Below are 1,898 nucleotides of genomic sequence, written 5' to 3' on the forward strand. Positions count from 1 at the left end.
TTGGAGTCTCACGGAGATGAAGCCTTGATTGGAGGCCTCAAGCAGTAAATAAAGTGGGCATATAACCAACCAGAATTCAGTTTGAAAAACAGATGTGAGGATTATTGGGCTAATCAACCCAAGGCCATGGGGCTTCCTAGAGCCGTTGCCCTGTTGTCAGCCCTGAGAGGCCCAGGAACTAGGCAGGCAGCCCCTCTTCCCGCTCCCAGCCTGTGCCTCTGGAAGTAAAAAGCCACCATAGTTAAGTTTAGCATCTGAGGCCACTCATATATGCCCTGTTTCTCTTAGGTGGTGAATTTCATTGTCCATCCTCCTGTCTGCCTACTGCCATCCGCAAGAGTCGTCATGGCTTGGCAGCAGATGCGTGGTCAACACTGTAACACCTTCAATAAGTCCCTCGGTTGGGAGGTTGCACAGGTCTCCAGGGCACTGAAGGAGACCAATATACCCTCCGAATTTCTAATGCCTGGTGATTTTCCCAGTACTCCTGAGAGTTGTCAGAATTTCTACTCATCTGTTGCCACCACCGCCACCTTATTGATCAAATCAGATGAGTTTTTCACTAGGCAAAATGTAGATTATAGTCTAAGCACCTCACAGGCTATGTCATACCCTGTGAGTATGCCCAGACATCCTCTAAATGAAGAAGTGGCTTTGTTGGTGAATTTCTTGCTGCTCAAGTATCAAATGAAACAGCCAGTAACAAAAGCTGATATGATGAAGGTTTTCATCTACAAGTGTGAAGTCCATTTCCCTGAGATCCTCCAGAGAGCCTCTGAGTGCATAGAAATGCTCTTTGGCCTTGATCTGAAGGAAGTGGATCCCTTCAACCACTGCTATGTCCTTTTCATTAAATTGGGCCTCACCTATGATGGCATGATGCACGGTGAAGCAGGTGTGCCCAAGACCGGCATCCTGATACTTATCCTGAGTGTGATCTTCATGAAGGGCAACTGTGCCACCGAAGAAGAAGTCTTGGAGGTTCTGAATGTGACCAGGATATGTTCTGGAAGGAAGTACTTCTTCTTTGGGGAGCTCAAGCAGCTCATCAAAGATTTCGTGAGGGAAGGATACCTAGAGTTCCAGAAGGTGATCAACGCTGATCATTGGCAATCTGAGTTCCTGTGGGGCCCCAGAGCTTATGCTGAAACCACGAAGATGAAGATCCTGGAGTTTCTGGCCAAGGTTAATGGGACTGACCCAAGTTCTTTCCCATCTCAGTATGAGGAGGCTTTGCAAGATGAAAAAGAGAAAGCTCAGGCCAGAATTTCAGCCAATTGTCTCTGCCGCTACAGATTCTTGTATTGAGACTGGCAGCTTCTTCCTCAACTAGGGGAGTCAGGGATAGTTTCTTCATGCATTGTTCAAAGAGGCAGTTAGTGTTCATAAAATTTAGGTCTGAGGTGGGACTGAAAAGAAGATAGTATGCATGCCTATGTGTCACCATTTTGTATAAAACTCAAGAATTTTTTCTGTGTATTATTCAAATATTGTTTCTTTTAATATATATTTAGTTGCCTTTAAAATCTTCAAGTTTGTGAATAATGTTGGTTACAGACTTAATCTTACAATTAGATTTAATAGTAAGAATTTTATAAAACATTGTAAAACCATCTGTCATCTGGAACAATATAACATGGCATTACTATAGGCATTTACTGGAAATGTGAAGGAAATCAGTATTAAAATAGTTGAGTTCAAGAAACAGAACATGTAAAAGAATTTCAGTCCATGGCCCTCATATCTTTTATTAAATGAAAAATGCTTGAATTTGCTAACATGCTTATGAAATTATAAGAAATAAAGTTCAATCAATTAGATCCCATTCTCACTGTTTGTTTTTATTTCTTAACTTTTATTGAACGTTTGCTCTTTGGAAATCACCATGTTAGTACTGG

At 42.0% G+C, this 1,898-nt stretch overlaps 1 protein-coding gene across 1 annotated transcript; it reads left to right on the forward strand.

Moving 5' to 3' along the window:
- The first annotated feature begins 345 nt into the window (after positions 1–345).
- LOC138930684 (melanoma-associated antigen B16-like) lies at positions 346–1,308 on the forward strand. Its single transcript, XM_070291172.1, has one exon. The coding sequence runs from the start codon at positions 346–348 to the stop codon at positions 1,306–1,308; it is 963 nt and encodes a 320-aa protein (XP_070147273.1).
- Positions 1,309–1,898: the final 590 nt, after the last annotated feature.

Source organism: Ovis canadensis, chromosome X (assembly GCF_042477335.2).
Source record: "Ovis canadensis isolate MfBH-ARS-UI-01 breed Bighorn chromosome X, ARS-UI_OviCan_v2, whole genome shotgun sequence".
In the NCBI taxonomy this organism is placed as follows: Eukaryota; Metazoa; Chordata; class Mammalia; order Artiodactyla; family Bovidae; genus Ovis; species Ovis canadensis.

Coding starts and splice junctions, on each gene's coding strand:
- LOC138930684 (XM_070291172.1), top strand. CDS start 346: ATGGCTTGGCAGCAGATGCGTGGTCAACACTGTAACACCTTCAATAAG.